A 16,103-nucleotide genomic window follows, 5' to 3' on the forward strand; every position below is an offset into this window, starting at 1 on the left:
GGAGCGGCTTCCTCTTTCTGAGGGAAGTGACGTCGCCTCTCCTCCCTTTACGCTTTCTTATACTGAGGGAGTCACTGATGACGTTCCTGATTGGCGGGTAATTTAAAAAAACAACAACCAACCAACCAACCAAGAGCGGCTCCGCGGTTAGACCGAGAAGGGTCTAAACAACGGGACCGGGGGCTGAAAGCCCTTTGGCGCAGGCGCTGCAGGCCTTGAGTGGGGTCGGGGGTTCTTCAACTCGACGGAAGGAGGTGATGGCGGGGGGGACCTATGGGCGGGGGGAACCGTTTCTTTTCCCAGCGCCCTATTCAGGGAACGCCCTAATTTAAGGCTCCTCTGACCCTTCGCCGGTGGGCTGAGGCTCTGCGAAGCCTCCCGTCTCCTAATGTGAGATGCTTGGAAATATACCTCTCTCTCTCTCTCCCATTCCATTGGAAAGAAACCCTCCCTTAACCGCACCTTCTGGCCTCGGTGTGTTCAAGCGGGAGTTTTATTTATTGCTCTCGGGTAAAAGGCTGCCCAGGGCTGCAGCCTCAAGGGACGAAAGTGCCCCCCCCTCCCGGTTCTCTGCTTGCTTCCCTTCTCAGGAAGGGCACAGTTCCCCTCGACCTACTCTGCCTAACCCAGGGTGAGGGTCAGTGGCTGGGGAGGTGTGTGCAGGCTACTCTGGGTGGCATCCCTGAAGGAGATGACAAAAATGAGGTTTTAAAAATTATTTTTAAAAATTGAGCACACAAAACTTTTTAGTTCAGTCAACAAACGTAACGAAACGCGGCTGGCACTGGGCACCTTACCGCGGGGCCTGCATGGTGGCTTGGGCACCTGCAGGTTTCGCGCTGCCTGAAACAGCAGCATGGGACTTGTGTCTGCCCTCCTCCTCTCCCTCAGCCGCCTGACAGCTGAGGGGGAGGTTCCATGTAGTGTGCCTCGTCCCCAGCTGCAGGACGCCGCACCTGGCACCCCAGCGGCTAGCTACACCACTGGCGAGGGTGCTGGAGCGTCCTCTCCTGCTGGGGCGGCTTGAGGCCCTTTTCTCGATGGGGCAGGACTTTCGCCCCTGAGATCCCCAGTCGCCTTCCTGCCTCGTGGTAGATGATGGTGACCTATTTATTTGTAGTCTGCCTTTTCCCTTGATGGGGTTCAAGGCAGCACACAGATAAAAAACCAACATAGACAGATGCCCAGCTTTTAAAAGAATAACCTTGCTTGGACCTTCCCAGTTCTGTCGCTGACCAGGCAGTATCTTCACTCCTTCCAGCAGGCTTGCTCCTCTGCAGTTTGCCTACAACGATGCATCGCAGCTCCAGTACCAGCCGTCTCAGCTGCCGGCAGTCCATCCATCCTCTCAGGGTGCAGGATACCAACAAGGCGGTGCCCAATACTCCTCTAACGTAAGTAAAATAGGTAATTTCTCTTGTGGCGGGGTTTCATTCCTGAAAGACAAAAGGGGTCCTGGGATGCTGCTCAGAATCCTGAGTGTGTTATCTCCTGTCTAGCAGGTTACCCAATTGCATTATCTGGGTTTTGGCCACTCTTTCATTATTATAACTACTTAATTCCTGAATCCAGGTCACAGGCTCACCCTGTTCACACCTTAAATGTGCCCTTAAGGTAGGATTTGTGAGCACAGAGACAGTGGGGAGGTTTTTTCCCATTTCCTTCAGCCTTGCAGAGAAATATTTGAGGTCATTTTGGGAAAGAGAAAATGGTTTCAGGACTTTTCTGTGGGTTTCAGGCATGTGGTTTACATATTTGTATGTGTTTGCTTGGTACATTTATGAACATCGTGTGTGTGTGTGTGTGTGTGACCTTAAAATTCTTAGAACAGAACAAAACAACAACAAACCTGCCAATGCAATTCTCTGGTGACCTGCACCTGGAATGCTGGGTGCACTTCTGATCTTCATACCTTAAAAAGACATTGTAGAGCTAGAAAAGGGCAAACATAATGTTCAAGGTGGGGAGCAGCTATGCGGAAAGGCTACAGCAGGCTTCCTCAAACTCGGCCCTCCAGATGTTTTTGGCCTACAACTCCCATGATCCCTAGCTAGCAGGACCAGTAGTCAGGGATGGTAGGAATTGTAGTCTCAAAACATCTGGAGGGCCAAGTTTGAGGAAGCCTGGGCTTACAGCATCAGGGCCTTTTTAAGCTTGGGGAAAAGGCAGGTAAGCAGCCAGGGAAGGGCATGAGGGAAGTATAAAGTTATACATGATGAGTTTGATTGGGGATAGTGTTTCTTCCTCTTTATCAGAACCAGGGGACATTAAGTGAACATGAATGCTGAGAGCTTCAGGGCAGACAAAAGGAAGTATTTCTTAATGTAGCACATAGTTAAGCCGTGGAATTTACTACCACATGTAGGGGTGGCCACCAACATGAGTTATTTTTAAAAAGGGCTAGACAAATTTATGGAGGATAAAACTATGCTCTACCTCCACTAGTAGAGGTGGTATACCTCTGAATACCAGTTCCTGGAAATTGCAAGTGGGGAAGAAGCAATGTTCCACTCAGATCTCATCCACAAACTTCCCATAAGCTTCTCACTGGTAACATCTTTCAGCAAGGTTTGTCTTACATTCTTAAAGTACACATTTTGAAAATTGGAGTCCTATTGATGTCTGGTTTCTATTTTAATGAGATTATTAAAGGTGTTGTATATAGCGCATTAAAAATAAGCATAAGTCACAGTAAAAGGTCTTTTTTTAAGGGTAAGCAAGAGTAAAAGTAATTAAGTGGATGTATATCGAACTTAATGTATGCAGCCTAACAACATCTGTATTGCACTTTGATACTAATAGCTGGCAACTTAAATGAACAGAATTTAAAGGAAACTTATTTCACTATGATGTGTGCAAATCAATATTCTTTTCAAGACAAGAGAGGAGGACAACCTTTGGAAAGCTGAGTGTGGGGAAACGTGGATCAGTGACATCGGAAAGGAAAACCAGTTTCTTTGGCAAAAGGTAATAGAACACACAGACAAAAACTCCTGAAAGGCCTACACTTGGCAGAATTTTTTAAAAAAGAAATGGGCATGAGGCTATTTAAGCCACAGCACCATTTAGAAGGCTGGAACAGTGTAACTTTGTGATGCTATTTCCAGCCAGCAGAAATACTGCAACACTGTTATTTCCTATGCTTGGAAGTACCAGCTTAGAAGCTATACCTACCTGTCAGATGGCAATGGTGGTTGCTCGTGAGTAACCAGTCAGGACTCCGACCTGTCTTTTACAGGTTTTATTTTGGTGCAAAACTATTTACAGTGCAGAACCACAAGTTCATGTCTGCCTCAATCAGTAGCAGAATCCGGGAGTGGTCATTTCCAGGTCCTCCCCCAACATAAGAGCTTAGTCACCCCCAGCCTTTTCCTTCCTTCTTTGCGTTTTGCACCTCTGCGTAGGGTGGGCGACGGAAGAGGCGTGCTTCCCTCCTGGCCAGCTTGGCCAGAAGCGGAGCTGAGGCTCCCGGCAGCATTTCCCCTCCCTAACCCCGGAGGTGTGGCTTTCCCCACCCTCAGACTGGCGAGGTGCGTCGCTGGAGCTCCCAGCAGCATCTTCTGGTCCCTCCCCCTCTTCCCCACTGGAGGTATGGCTTTCCCACCACAGGAAGAGGAATGCTTCGCAAGATTTTCGGAGGTTCCCTGTAACCCAACTGCCCCTCTGCTTCCTTTCCCTGTTCCGATGGCAGTCCCCTGACACTACCCTTTGAATGTGGGAGAACTCTACGTTGTTTTGTTTTTTCAAGCCAGATATAGAGCAGTTTAACACTTTTATTTGGCTAGAAAGAACAATAAGAATACCTTAGGAAAAGGAAACCCCCCCACTTCACTTTAATTTTCTGGTGGAATACTGTGGTGTGGCAAGTTGAATGACTTTGTCAACTGTGAGTCTGACTTATTCTTGTAACCTAACACTTGTGTCCAAGTAGCTCTGTTTGCCTAGTAGCAGCTAACTTGAGATTCTCATCTTACTCCTTTGTTTCTAGGACCAGTGGCCCTGGAAGCTTACGAAGCAGCCAGTATGGGGCATTCGGGAATATGGAAAAGATCAAGGAACCTAGGCCACTTCATGATAAAGCATACGTCCAGCAATGTATCCGACAACTCTACGAAGTACTTTTAAACTACTTACATTTGGCCTGGGTTTGGAATATTTAGCTGATTTTAGTTGCCCCTGATTGATCCACCTTAGGAATCTCATTGTAAGATAAAAAGAGTAAAAAAAATTACCCTAAGTAAATGAGCAGCTGGATTTTTTAAAGTGTTAAATACTTTGATACATTTATTTTTTAAAAAATGCAAAGTGCTTGGTGCTGTTAGAAGAGGCATTCCTTTCTTTTATACTGTTAGGGGTGGGGATGCCTTTTCTAAGATGCCGCCTTCTGAAAAAAGGATTTTTTAAAAAGCCAGCAACATACAAGACAAGTATTTTTGCTCATACAAGTCTTTGTAGACAAATTCATTTAACTTGCATGGTTAGCTTTATTTGAGTGGTGCCCTAATTTGGATTGTGTGGTTTTATGCGCCTCTGGCGTGAAATCTAACATATATACACTATGTATAAGCTGTTCATAGATCTTTACTGTAATAAGAGGTATAATTTTTAGATAACTAAATGTGATAGAAATATAACTTTCCCCCCTCAGTTTCTTACTACATATGGATATGGTCCTACCGTCTCTGTGAAGTCACTCCAGGCTCCATCTACTAAGGACTTTGTGAAAATCTTCACTTTTATTTATGGGCAATTTTGCCCTTCTTATGAGCTTCCCAGTTCTAAGTTTGAAGAAGAAATTCCAAGAAATTTTAAAGAGCTTGGGTAAGTACCAGGATAATATACTATATGCACATTTTTGTCAGTATGAGAACGTTGTCTACACTGCTAAAAACAGGAAACTCTGACCCGTGGGCCGAACTTCACCCACCAGATTGTTTAAGGGAAGCCACAACCATCCTCCCTATGTAAGGAAAATTTGGAGATTCCCTTATTGGAGGTCAATAATAAGGTAATGATTGCATTTGCAAAGAAGCAACCCAATTGTGGAAGTCACTACAAAGGATTCAAAGACAATACATGCATGCACATAGCATTGTAAAATCATTAAACCCACCCCTTCATTACATTAGTTCAACACAGTCATAAAACATCGTTTCAGCAACACTAATTAGCATTTTACACTTTTTGACATGCTGCCAGGTGAAGGCATCATCACACTCTGCCCCTCAAACTGAGGGAGGAAGGAGCCACTAGGTGCCAGAGCCAAGAAACATATTGCAAGTCTTCTCAATGGACTTCATCACATTGATTTAAACTTTTATCAAGGGGCAGTTTTTGTTGGTTTGCAAGCCCCCTCCACAGAGGCTGGCCCCTCTCACTGTCCTCGGAGCTTGCATACCGGTAACCTCCTCTGGCTGATATCCAGACAGACCAGGGAGATTTTGATAGGCGACATTTTCCCAAGCGTGGGTAAAATGCACAACCCCCTCCCTCCTGCTTCCGCAGGGGAAAGGAAATAAGTCAGAAATCTATTTACATGATGTTTATTCCTGACATTACAGCACTAGAGAAAAACACGTCCTTTCAGTTCAGTTCTTCTAGCAAGTCTGACAAACTTCCTGAACATGCGCAGTCGGAAGGTTTCAAGTTACACTCTTCACAAAGACTTATCCAGCCTGTGAACGTCCTGGGAAATTCTTCTTTCCCACAGATAGCCGCATCATGTGATGTCAACAATCTGGCTGTCTGCAGCTGTGATGTTTCCATATACTGACAGTTTCCTCTGTAGCTCAGGTTTCCTCCCCCTTCTGTGCCCAATACAAAGCCTGTAGGCATAATGTATGGCATTTGTTTTAATCTGAAATAACTACCATTGTGTAGTCCACTGGCTCATTACTCATAAAACACTGGCTCACATTAAGAATACTATTTCATATTTATCAAAAATGCAGAAATATGATCCATCTTTCCTATTTTGTGTAGGAAATGATAATTGGCTGGATCTAGACAGATCAAGGAAGCATTTCAGTTAAATGCATTGTGAACTTTATGAGAAATTGTGTTAGCAAAGATGGAACTCCACAGTGCCATCTGGTGTCACTGTTATAATGCATCCATATACAGTGGTACCATGGTACTCAAACGACTAGCCGATTTGAGAACGTTTTTTGGAAGCCGAACATCCGACGCAGCTTGTGATTGAGTGCAGGAAGCTCCTGCAGCCAATCGGAAGTTGCACCTTGGTTTTCAAACGGTTTTGGGAGTCGAACGGACTCCCAGAACAGATTAAGTTCGAGAACCAAGGTACCACTGTAAAACACACATAAAACACATTTTCTTTACCAATCTAGCTGAGTCCATTATATGTATAACTAGAGATTCCTACTCTGTGTCAATCATTCTCTTGAAGTGCTTGAGTATACAGCATGTGGTCTATCTCACTAACATATTGGCACAAAGTAAGTATATTGCAAATATTGACTAGGTGACAATTATGCAACAAGTCTTGACTTTAACCTGGTCTTGCTAGCTTTGATAACCTGTTGTTATCTTTTGAAACAGGCATAGTCAATACGCTATGCACAGTCAACTTAAATAGCCAAATTGTGGATTGTAAGAAATAACAATAACTGAACTTTGGGCAGAGCAATCCTAAATGGGGCTAGGGAGCAACTGAATGGCAGAGTAGAGTCACTGCCACATCTAAGACCTTGCTGCTTGTACTGGTATAGTGTGTTTGTGTGAGAGGCACAGATATGTGGTCTGTCTCTTACTGCAGTAGCACCAGGCTGGTGCACCTAAGGAGTCCTAATAGGGGACCTCTCAGCAGGAAGCAGTCGTGGATCCAACAGATCCTTAGCTAGCTCTGCTCCACCCCTGTAATGCCCTGAATCAGAGCCCTACACTGGCTACCAGTGATGGGATCGTTGCTAGCAGTAAATAGCTTCTCAATTGACTGCTTTTGGCAACCTCAACAAGGTCTCTCAGGTGGCTGGGTTTTGGAGACAAACACCTCCACCATATCCTAATCTCTAGTGGGGTTGATGCATAATCAAAGTGGAGGGGGGAAATGCTTTTCACGTCTGACTACACTTCCTAACCTTAATATTAAATAGCATATATTTTTGTATCTTTTAAAAATCAAAATATATTACACAACTTTGTAATATTTTCTGCTTTTGTTATAGATACCCCTTTGCATTGTCAAAAAGTGCTATGTGCACAGTGGGAGCACCGCATACGTGGCCTCAGATTGTAGGAGCTCTGGTCTGGCTGACAGATTGTGTCAAGGTACCATAAAGCCATTGGAATAAGTCTCCAGTTACTTTTACAGGGTTTGCAAGTACTGTAAATCAAACATGGAAAGCTCGGGTTTACTTTTACTTTTTATAAACATGGAGACTCTACCTGACCAATATAAAATGTTTAAACTCGTAGCCATTTTGGACTCATTGTTCTTCTGGCGATTTGGCAGCAAGGTTCTTTGCAACTTAAGAGTTCTAGAACTACTTTGACTTTAGGTGATATAGAGAAGGCTCAGCCAAAGCAATAATATCTAGGTAATTTTAATACTGCATTTTCTTGGTTACATCTATTTTGGTAAATGTGGTATTGACAAGAGATTTGTACAGCTTCATTGCTGTTACTAAGGAAACCTACATACTCCTGTATAAATGTAAAGAAATCTACTTTGCACATTTATTCATGAACTGCGCTGGTCTACAGCAGCAGCTAGGTATCGGCTGTATTCTGTTGAATAGTACTAATTCATGCATGTTAATATATGATCTTCTCTGTCCTTTTCAGTTGTCTTTTTATTTGAAAGAAAACATGCCATCATTTGATGAAGGGCAGACCTTGGAAGGAGAGACTGAAGATGGAATTATACATAACAAAGTATGTGACGTGAAATATCAGGAAATGTGCGATTTTTGCAAGAACACAAAAAAGCAATGTTCTGGTCTAAAGGAAGAGACATCTTCTCTTCCCCTCCCTCCTGATTTCCCCAACTCTGCCCCAACAGTCTCTTCATCTGTGAGCCTACACATAGGCACAGAGTTTAGAACATTTTGAGAGAAACAGAAAAATTTCTACTGAGGTTTACTAATCTCATGCTTTAATTCCTGTTAATAGACAGGGATGAGTATCCATCTGAGTATTTTATAATTCCATTTGTTTCAACAGTGTATCATTACCACCTCTTCTCTGCTCTCCCCACACACACAGTGGTGTATTTCCAAAATACAGTAGTGCAGAAGATTTGCACCAATTCCTAAAGCACCCCTGCCAGTGTAGTTAGCAGATAGAATCATGTGCCTAATGTCCCTCAAAATACAAAAAAAAAAATTATTTGTTTGAAGTTCCATTAAAGCTCTAGCTAAAATGCAGCTGATTCCAGGAAATGTAGAAATAAATAACTTGGTTGCTCATCTTGGATTATTTTATAGACTTGCTACATAATACAGTTCTGATTGGCCTCTGCTTCTGTGGTTAAAAATCCCTATAATGAAACTGACTTGAATAACTTTATTTGCAGCTTTTTTTAGACTACACTATAAAATGTTATGACCATTTTATGAGGGGTGGAGACAGCTTTGAAGAATTCGATGCTGAAATATACTCCAAATTAAGTAAGTAGTTTTCATTTAAAAACTAAATAGAACTCAATGGGTGCAAATGCTAATCTTGTGGTTTCTTCAGCACTTTTCTGTAGTTAACATATTTTTAAAAAATTGTTAACCCATAGTGAACTTGTTGAAATATAATCAATCATTTAGTTAAATGGAAGAATCGTATCTCAAAACCTTCTCACTTTGCCCAGCTCCCTTTTCTGTGAACCCAAGTACTTATATCTAGCCTCTAGAAGTCATATGGATAAAAACAGTCCAATCCAGTCCAGGTATCTTTAGGAAACCCTATCCCTGGTTAAAGTAATCATTGATTATAAAAAATAAACAATTTGTGCTTGATAAACTACAGTTCCTGCATTTTATCAGTCTTTTCTGACAGGCATGGGTTAGTTTTTAGGTCATTGGGGCATTCTAGTCAATAGTCCATAGGTATTTAATATTAAATATTGCTATTTGGCAGTATCCAGGTCCACAGCAGAGCTGCTACACTGGAGTAATGTGGGCAAGAGTATAGGATGCTTGATTAAATTTTAGCAAAAATATGGGGACTGGTTTTTTTTAATGCCCCATAGACGTGGTGGTGGGAATAGTATTAGTGTCTCAAACAGCTTCAACCAGGCATCAAGTCTTCCTGTGCGCACTGTGCTTTGACAGAGAAATATGTGATGAACTAGTGAAAGCTTGGTACCTTAAATTCTCGTCCTCATGCATTTGCCTTGCTTTCCATCTTTCCCTGAAATCTATTCCTTTTTTGATGTTTCCATATGTGTTGCCCATTTACATTTCCGTATGGTGTTTGCATTTATCTGGTAGTTTCCATTTCCCCTATCCAACCAAACTATTCTAGCCTTGGTTGAACTGTAATATATTAGAAATGGTCCTAGGACATGCTCTCAGGCCCATGATGTAGCTTTTTGGCTAATTATGTACCGACATTGCCTGCATAATTGACTACCTGGGAGCCCTTGAGTTCAATGATGAAATAAAGGTAGAATATAAATGTACTGAATAAAAATAAGTGCTAATTGAAACTTTTACTGTATTCATCACACACAACTTGTATTTCATGTAAACAAGCGACAAAGTATTCCACACAGAGAGCAGTTAGGGCAATCTATTCTGCAATGCAGCAACTTCATTCCTTTTGGACATTGCATTGCAAAATAGCAGTGGCTTGTAAAATCTGCAGAAGCCTGTGTAAATTTGCTTCCTAATGTATTCTTTGTTCTGAGCTCCCTGTTTTGGTATAATTGGTGTGTTGAGTTATTAGCAGGTTATTTTGACTTTTTTTTTTCTTTCTCTTTCAGAGGATCTGTTTAAGATAAATGAACATCATTTGGAGGCGTTTGAAGCAGAACTAAAAAAGCTGAATGAGGAGATTGTAAAGCGTGAGAAGGAGAGAGAAAGTGAACCGGTGTGTAAATGGCTGTGGGAATACTATTTAAAATATCTTCCCCACATTAGTTTTATCTGCCATTCAGGATATGATTTCATTGCAGTATGTTAACTTATCTATTGTGGGCATTTGTTTTCTTTTTTTAAAGGACCGTTTAGGGAATCTACAGAAACTGAAATCATCTTTAAAGGCAGATGTTCAGAAATATAATGCTTACATGGCCAACCTGGAATCTCGCTCAAATGCGTTCAGTCAAAAATCAAAGAGTATTACGGAGGAGTTGGAGGCTGGTGGTAAGGACAAAACACTGCTCAACAGTAACTTGCTGTATAACTTATTTCATTGTCCCATCTAAGGTTTTCTAAAATAAAATATTGTGCATACCTCTGTATTGTAGTGAACTTTTTCCAAAGGAGGGATTTGCATAGAAATTATTTGTTTTTGAACTACTCTGAGCTGGTAAACAAAGTCAAGTTAGTCATATGAAGATAATTTTTAGATCTAAAATAAAGGTACCCTTAAAGTATATAGGGCTTATTCCAAACTATAAGACAGGTTCTTTTTTGTGGTATTTCCCAAGTGCCAGGAAAAAAATAACACTGAGATTATCTATCTCTTCCCTTCATAATTTTGGTAAGTTTCTCATTTCTTTCAATAAGTTTCAGTTTGTGAAAAAGCAGAATTCCACTTGAGAACTCAAGTTCCAAACACTCTGGAATTTTATCCACAAATGCGTCTTAAGCTAATTTAAAAGAAGTAGAAATGAGTACTGTGATCTGCAGCAACATCTTCGTAACTGGTTCTGTTTTTCATTTTGGGTTCCTAACAAAGTTTTACATGTTCTTAAATTTAGCCATGGAAATGGAAGCCCTGAAACAAGAGAATGCTCAACTGAAGTACATTTGTGATAATCAGAAGCACTCAGTTGCAGATATTGAGAGGCTAAAGAGTGAAATAGAGGAGTTGCTGCAGACAGTCAATAAAAAAACCAAGGAACTGGAGACAGAGCAACATCACTTGTGGAATGAGGAATTAAAATACGCTAGAGGAAAAGAAGAGGTATGTGAATCTACACTAATGTTTTGAAATCAGATATTCTGGCCACTCACAAAGTCTGCTACTTTATGCTTTCTAAACTGGATGAAATTGCAGAGCTTGATTCTTGTGGTAGAAGAGTGATTGCTAGAATCCTAACGGTTTCTCAAGCAGCTAGAGCATGAGGTATAGCCACGATTTTGCTTTTAGTCTTTAACTTAAGCAATAGTAGTTGCAGTTCTGTTTGCCTGACACTGGATCCTGTTTCAGCTACAGCAGTGCATATTTTTGTTGAGAATTGGTGTAGCAAAACTGACTTGGATCAAGTGCTGCTGGGTCACTATAGTCTAACAACTACTTAACTTTTTACTGAATCACACTCTGAAAGACAATATAGAAAGGGTATTTTTTCCATGTTGAAGCACAAAACAAATGTGAACCAAAAAAGCACCAAATACTTTAGGTTTTGTTTCCTTGCTCTTGTCAATTTATCAACTGCAGTGTTTTAAAGCTGTACCTCTTTTTGTGTCCCCTCCCCCCCCCCACCTTTAACAGATTGAAGCCCAATTGGCAGAGTTCCATAGAGGGGCTCGAAAGCTGAAACTAATACCTATAAATTCAGAGAACTCCGGCGGCCTTGATTTTGAGATTAAGTTTAAGCCAGATTCAGGGCCAAACTGTCTGGTCAAATACAGAGAACAAATTCATGTAAGTGTATGCTTATGTTTTGGTATAAATAGTCCTCTTTAAAAAGCCATGCAAAGTGTGTGGAGGGTAGATTTTAACATTGCTTACAAATGAAGAACACTTAGCAGAACTAATCTGTCCTACTTCCCATAGGCTCCTGGATGGCAACTTGGTAAAGAGGATGCTGGCTGTCCTTATGATAGAATGGATAATGAATCAGAATGATAGTGTATTATCATAAATTTATTAAACTAGGTCTTCCAAAGTTGTTACAGTGGGATAAGGATGCAAGCAGTCAGGACTAATTTGGCCCCTTGGGTATCCTATCAGTTCATGGAAATCTCTTTCACTCAGTTTTTGTCTCTCTCTCTCCCACCCCCTTTACAATATCTCTATAATCATTACAGGTCCCACTTAAGCACCTCATAAGCAATACTGAAGACGAAATTGAAAGTGCAATAAAGAGAAAAATTGGTCTAGAAGAGGCCTTAGAACAGGTGAGTGTCCAAATACTTTGGCTCCAATCGGAAGCCACTGCCTTTCAAAATTTTAACTGTCCCCAAAACAAAAAATATAAACTAAGTAGATTTGTGTTGGTGGTTAAGTACAGGTAGCTAGTTAGTAGTGGAGGGAATAGCTGAATGAATAGTGGAATGAAGAAAAGACAGGGAACTATTGGTGCCTTTAATCCCTTTTCAGCTACACACTTAACTTCTCTGAATGTAGATATAGCTCATGCATTTTCAAACCCTGTTCTGCATGTAGGCTAAGTAGTGAAGGTTTAGATTCTTGAGATGCCAAATCTGACAATATGATTGATTCTAAACTCATTCCCTGATCCTCTAAGGCAGCATGTTAGGAGTGTTCTGTCTGCCACTAGAAGTGTAGATGTCTAAGAAAAGGACTGGATACAGGGGCTACTTTGTTCCTTTCTTCTGCTATTGATATCTTTTTATTAAATGCATATTTTTAAAGGGAAGCACAATGGTAGCAGAGCAGAACAGCACTCTGAAAATGCTAAGAGAAGAAGGCCAAAAAATGGAAGATCATTATCAGCAAATAATGAAGGTAGGCAAAGTGTTGCTTAAACAGGTTTGAACACTTACAAAACAGTAATTTGTTTACTGTATTGCTAGTCTGCATCTATTTATAAATATATGTTTCTAAATAATTCCTTTAAAGTGCTGATTTAGGACAATGATTGTTTGCTTTTATGAAATGACGTCTGAAATTGGGAAGTGGTTGACTACTTCAATTGGCAGGCTTGTAAGAGACAAACTGCTTGTGACAGATAGTGTGTCTGAATTTTCATGAAAGCTTGAGGATACACCACAAGAGTCTTCACAGCCTCCACCTGGAATGGGAGCTAATTATCTGCTGGTGAAGAAAAATATTCCCTATCCTAGAGCAATATTCCGGAATTGAAACAAGGCCACTATATTTTATATTTATAGCCCTCCTCCCAATTTCCTCTTTGAATAGTGTCTATATACATGTTACAACCATGTCATTACATTAATGTATTCTGAAGTGATAATTCATATTGCAGAAAACTGAAGAAGAGGAAGAAAAAGGTATCCAAGAGCTGGAATCGTTGGAAAAACATAAATATTTGCTTGAGGGTGGAGTCAATGAAGGTGTCAGTGAAGCTAAGAAAGAGCTACAAGAACTCGAATGCCAGTAAGTGGAATAGTCTATTGAGATGTAGATGTAGGATGTGTTTTAAAATACACTAATGTATCTGAATGTTGTTGCTCTTCTGCAAGTGCTCAGTTATTTTTGAACAGTATCTATATTGAATGAATGTGCAAGAAAAGATCTAACACCAAATTTGGTATGCCTTCACCCATTAAAATGAATAAGCATACTTAACAGTTTTGGATTGTAGTCATGATGTATTTACTCCCCAGATACCAAGTGGTTATGAAAACAACATCGGAAGAGAAACGGAGAGCGCATAAAAATCTACAACTCTGTCTGGAACTGACATCTAGCCATCTTGTGTCTGTAAAGGTAACTAATTCTACACTTAAACTGTTGTTTATTTTCATCAATCTGTGATTCCTTAAATGCTTATTCTTTCTTTAAGTGCTTATTTATTCATGAGCGACCATACATAGCTTAATAACCATGCATGTGTTTTTCATATGGAGGGGCTATAGCTCAGTAACAGAGCAGAAAGATGTGCAAGCAGAAAGACCCAGGTTCAGTCCCTGGCATCTCCATGAGATAGGTGATGAGAAAGCCCTCAGTCTGAGTCATTGGAGTGCTGCTACCAGTCAGAACAGATAGCACTGAGTTTAGGTGGAGCAAGTGACCTGATTAGGTACATGGAAGCTTTGCAAATTGTGGGGAGATAAAATAATTTGGTACTTTCATATTATATTCCTGTTTCCATATATGTGTTGGAATTATGCCTGATAAAATACTACATATTATAGGTTAAGATTCATAGGTAGGTGTATTTCTCTGGCAGCTTAGAAAGAAGGCAAGCAGCTGCATATTGCAGGGGGTTAGACTACATGATCCTCAGGGTCCCTTCCAACTCTATGATTCTACGGGATTACTAATTTATTAAAATCATGCTATGCTAGTTTCTCAAAAAAATCCTGATCATACTGTATGATTTACTGCATGGGCATGTTTATTTGAATGCACATCTAATTGAGGGCAACAAAGTGCATTGGATGTATGCCTATGGTTCCTGATCCAACAAATGATATGCATGCAATAGCTTGTTTCCCTGTGTTGGTTTTCTTACCTGGGTCTGGACAAGAGCTTCTAGCACGATGATGAGACATATTCCCAACAGAACTTTGATTATGTTGCTTCTCCACAATGTTTGCTTTGTTTTTATAAAAGGTAAAAGGTTGAGATTTCTCTTCTGCTGCTATGCCTTTCAAAAATGCAGTTCTAAAATCTGACCTCTTATTTTATTCTAGACCTACCTGACTGAGCAAAATGCAAAAGTTGATAGGGCATTTGGTAAACTGATGTCTGAAGATCCATTGGCAAACTTGAAAGAAATCCTAAATAGTTACAAAAAGAAAGTCGAGACTTTGTATGCTTCAGAAAAATAAGCGTGAAAACCTATTTGAATCTTTTACAAATAACATTATCCTATGCTTAACTTTACTTTATTTCCATATATTCTAATTTAGCATGTAAGTATTTTAAAAATGAAAAAGTTTTTTTTTTAAAAAAAAAAGCTGTGTTGATCCGGTACTGTGTTGTCACATGCTGTTAATATCCCTCACTTCGTTTAATGTCCTTACTTGAATGGGACTTAGCATCATGGATAGGCGTACACACTACACCTTTTCTAAGATGCTATCTGTCTCATTCACTTTTTGTAAATTGTTGCAGCCCTTCTTCAAAAATATTCTTGCAGGCAAATGGCTTCGTTTTTTATAATGACATACCAAAATCAATATACAAAACAAACTGTAGATACAAAGACTGTTCTTATACCAGCTTGTTTTTTGACACATATAACTATTTTCCTATTAATATTGGGTTAAGTAATTTCAGAAGGCAATTAAGGGTTGGGACTTGGTCTAGTGAGCTATTTAGCACTATCTAAATTATCTGTTAAACTACTAATTTGTATAGTTCCCTGAAGAGTTTAATAACATGTACATGTTTTGTTAAATTTTATACTTTTCATCATTTGTATTATCCTATTTTTGTGTATTATTTTTGTGTGTTATCCATAGTTACCTTTATTAAATAGATGTTGCTTGCTACCCTGTGCTATATGCTATGGTGGTTTTTAAAATATATGAATGATGGCCACTCTCCTGGTCCTTAAGAAGGTCACCAAAGTTTTTCAAGGTGAAACCACTGTTACTAAGATAAGCTATGAGCACATAGTGGAAGGTGACCATGCTTTCTTCAGAAATACCCATGACATTGTTTGTACAGAGATGAATTGAAATGCAAAGTTCTCTGGTATTCCTGCATATTGTACAATCATACAGGATCCTAAGGCACTGCTCTGTGAACAAAAAGGGCCTTCAATCCAATGGAGGCGCTTGCTAAAAGGATAGGGAGGATTTTTGTGTGTGTGAATTTTCTTCATACATTAAGCTGCTCATGCTGCTTCAGACGACTCCTACCCTTAAGCAGGTTTTGCAAGAATGTAAAATCAGAAAAAGGGCCTCCTTCTTTAGCAGAAGTGGTAGGAAGATTGATTCATGAGTTCTTGGGATGCGGCACAATTGTCATATGCCACTTTGGGGATGGAACTGAATAGTGAACTTTGAACAACAGCCTTGCTGTGTGTGCCAAGTTGATCAGGTATGAGATACACAGTTTGGGAATCTTTCTTTGCAAAAGGGGGATGCAAAGATACT

General features: G+C 40.3%; 1 protein-coding gene across 7 annotated transcripts; it reads left to right on the plus strand.

Annotated features, from left to right (window-relative positions):
* Positions 1-76: 76 nt before the first annotated feature.
* On the plus strand, positions 77-15,120 carry NDC80 (NDC80 kinetochore complex component). 7 transcript variants are annotated; one of them, XM_081013177.1, is made up of 17 exons: positions 77-97; positions 1,262-1,394; positions 2,878-2,967; positions 3,989-4,115; positions 4,649-4,821; positions 7,188-7,290; positions 7,807-7,896; positions 8,537-8,630; positions 9,938-10,044; positions 10,175-10,319; positions 10,880-11,085; positions 11,617-11,769; positions 12,156-12,245; positions 12,724-12,816; positions 13,298-13,428; positions 13,659-13,761; positions 14,691-15,120. In XM_081013177.1, exons 2-17 carry the CDS (start codon positions 1,294-1,296, stop codon positions 14,826-14,828), a joined length of 1,944 nt encoding a protein of 647 aa, XP_080869303.1. In that variant the 5' UTR covers positions 77-97; positions 1,262-1,293; the 3' UTR covers positions 14,829-15,120. The 7 variants fall into 7 exon arrangements, with proteins under 7 accessions (XP_080869303.1, XP_080869299.1, XP_080869300.1 ...); XM_081013173.1 differs by lacking the exon at positions 77-97 and adding an exon at positions 104-254 and having other exon boundaries at positions 1,265-1,394; XM_081013174.1 differs by lacking the exon at positions 77-97 and adding an exon at positions 108-254.
* The last annotated feature ends 983 nt before the right edge of the window (positions 15,121-16,103 follow it).

This window comes from Podarcis pityusensis, assembly GCF_964106645.2.
Source record: "Podarcis pityusensis genome assembly, chromosome: 7".
Lineage (NCBI taxonomy): Eukaryota > Metazoa > Chordata > Lepidosauria > Squamata > Lacertidae > Podarcis > Podarcis pityusensis.

Excerpts from the sequence above, each read along its gene's own strand:
- NDC80 (XM_081013171.1), top strand. The coding sequence starts at position 396 with ATGCTTGGAAATATACCTCTCTCTCTCTCTCCCATTCCATTGGAAAGA. Across the intron at positions 11,086-11,616 it reads ACGCTAGAGGAAAAGAAGAG|ATTGAAGCCCAATTGGCAGA; the intron begins GTATGTGAATCT and ends CACCTTTAACAG. Across the intron at positions 12,817-13,297 it reads ATTATCAGCAAATAATGAAG|AAAACTGAAGAAGAGGAAGA; the intron begins GTAGGCAAAGTG and ends TTCATATTGCAG.